The sequence below is a fragment of the Perkinsus marinus genome, assembly GCF_000006405.1.
Source record: "Perkinsus marinus ATCC 50983 genomic scaffold scf_1104296934826, whole genome shotgun sequence".
NCBI lineage: Eukaryota > Perkinsozoa > Perkinsida > Perkinsidae > Perkinsus > Perkinsus marinus.
This window is the reverse complement of record NW_003214646.1, coordinates 1-1,979: the sequence shown is the minus strand read 5'-3', so window position 1 is coordinate 1,979 and position 1,979 is coordinate 1. Positions and strand designations below refer to the sequence as shown.

The 1,979-nt window shown below is 48.6% G+C and overlaps 1 protein-coding gene across 1 annotated transcript; it reads right to left on the bottom strand.

The window, feature by feature from the left end:
• Positions 1 to 808: 808 nt before the first annotated feature.
• On the bottom strand, positions 809 to 973 carry Pmar_PMAR019461 (hypothetical protein; the record flags this gene model as incomplete). Its single annotated transcript, XM_002784551.1, has 1 exon — positions 809 to 973. One exon carries the CDS (start codon positions 971 to 973, stop codon positions 809 to 811), a length of 165 nt encoding a protein of 54 aa, XP_002784597.1.
• Between the last annotated feature and the right edge of the window lie 1,006 nt (positions 974 to 1,979).

The following is a 1,979-nucleotide window of genomic DNA, read 5'->3' as shown; positions in this document are numbered from 1 at the left end:
TTGCATACTTTCACATTCGCGTTTGACCTTGGCGTCAAGTGATTCACAATGTTATCATGTTGATGTTCGAAATCCTAATAATCGACGGTGTGGGAGATTAATACTCTCAAACTAGGTGTATATAATCGTGCGTGAAAAAATAACATTTTCGAATTCTCATTACATACTCTCACACTTTCAGCAAATGCATTGCTTCCCAGTTATTAATTCTAAAAGCCTCCCAACACTACAATTCTACTCTTTTCAATGCATTACTAAACCTACATCGTGCGTAATTTTATCACGTTTTCGAACATTTTCAACTTCTGTCGTTGCTTCCTATTCGTTTTAGTTCACCACGTTCATAATAGGTATCATATTCATACCTCAACGGTCTTTGACGAAATTACTATGTTCGATTTGGATATGATCCGAAGCTAAACCCAGAAGCAGTGAAATTTCAGGTGAGTTGAAATTTCATTGAAATGATCGGTGTTGGAATATATGGAATCGCTTTCCTCAGCTGCTGATCTCAGAAGAGTTTCCTATACAGTGTTGAAGTGGGAATATATCTAATCGCTTTCCTCAGCTGCTGAGCTCTTTCCTATACAGTGTTGGAGTAGGAATATATAGAATCGCTTTCCTCAGCTGCTGAGCTCAGAAGATTTTCCTATACAGTGTTGGAGTAGGAATATATAGAATCGCTTTCCTCAGCTGCTGAGCTCAGAAGAGTTAGTAACCATACTTTGGTGCTTCAATGTTGGGGCCGCTTGAGGGGTGGTCTTTCCTCTAGCACGCGGTTATACTCTTCAACTGAACGCCTCGCCATTTAGGCCGCCTGCCTAACCGCCGCCTCACCCAACTCAGCACGAATGAACTCGTCATAGGTCTCCTGAGCTGCCTCCTCAGGATCACGACGCACCAAGGGGGCCCGAGGGCCCTCCCCCTCCGCTCGGGGCAGAGTGGGGGTAGAACCAGAAGCTGAACCAACCATCTCGTAGTTGTAATCGTTCGTAACAAGGAGCTGCTACCAAAAAGGTGTCGGGGTATCGGTCGATGAACTCTAAGAACAACACAACAAGGGAACTCGAGCTAGAGCAACCAATACTACGACCCTAGGACAATAACAGTAAGCGCACTACCTGCACTTAAGTTCTGTACGAATACACACTTAGCAGCACAGTAATCGATATTGGGCTCATTCGCTATAATGAGGAAAGCGAAGGTTTGATGAGATAACAAGGGTGCAGGCAAACTGGACCCGCAACACATGCCGTCACAATTGCAGCACACGCTGCACAAACGTTAGCTGTCCGCGCACGCCCACTGTGACAGTGGCACTGTCCGTGCGCCAGCCACACGCCCCCCCCCCCCCTTTCCCGAGGATGAATCGGATCGTCAAGCTGTTGCACAGCGGCGGGCGAAATACGTTTCAAATAGTGTAAGTGAAGCGGACGGGGCCGCCGGCTACCAACAGTACGATCAGTGTAAACTTTCGGAGACATACAGAACACAATCCGGCAAGACTCAAAAAATCGATGAGGCTTCCGCAGAAGACCGAAACGGCGAACCAGCCACACTTCGCCGACATCCGGAAGACCACCAGAAAGTGGCGCGATAGGAGAATGTGGTGCAGAAGGAGAGGACGGAGTCAATGCTGGTAGCGGACGAAAGGCCGGATCCAGACCGGGATAAGGCCAGGCAGGATAGGAGAAAATCAGAGCGTGAGGATGCAGGGGTCCGCGGCAATTCGCCGCTCCAAATCCTAATCGCGGAATCCTTCGCGGCGAATCCTAATTTTCTAAATCCTAATCCGAATTTTCTAACACTCCAACCGCACAGTGAATCACCGGAGCACGAGATAACATTCCGTCAACCGTTGACGGAACGCAGTGAAGGGCTGACGACTTCGGCGAGCAGTGTCGGATTGGTGTCGGTCAGAAAGCACTGGCGCAGTGAGAGTTGGGCATTGACAACTACCACTCCGCGACGATAGCGGG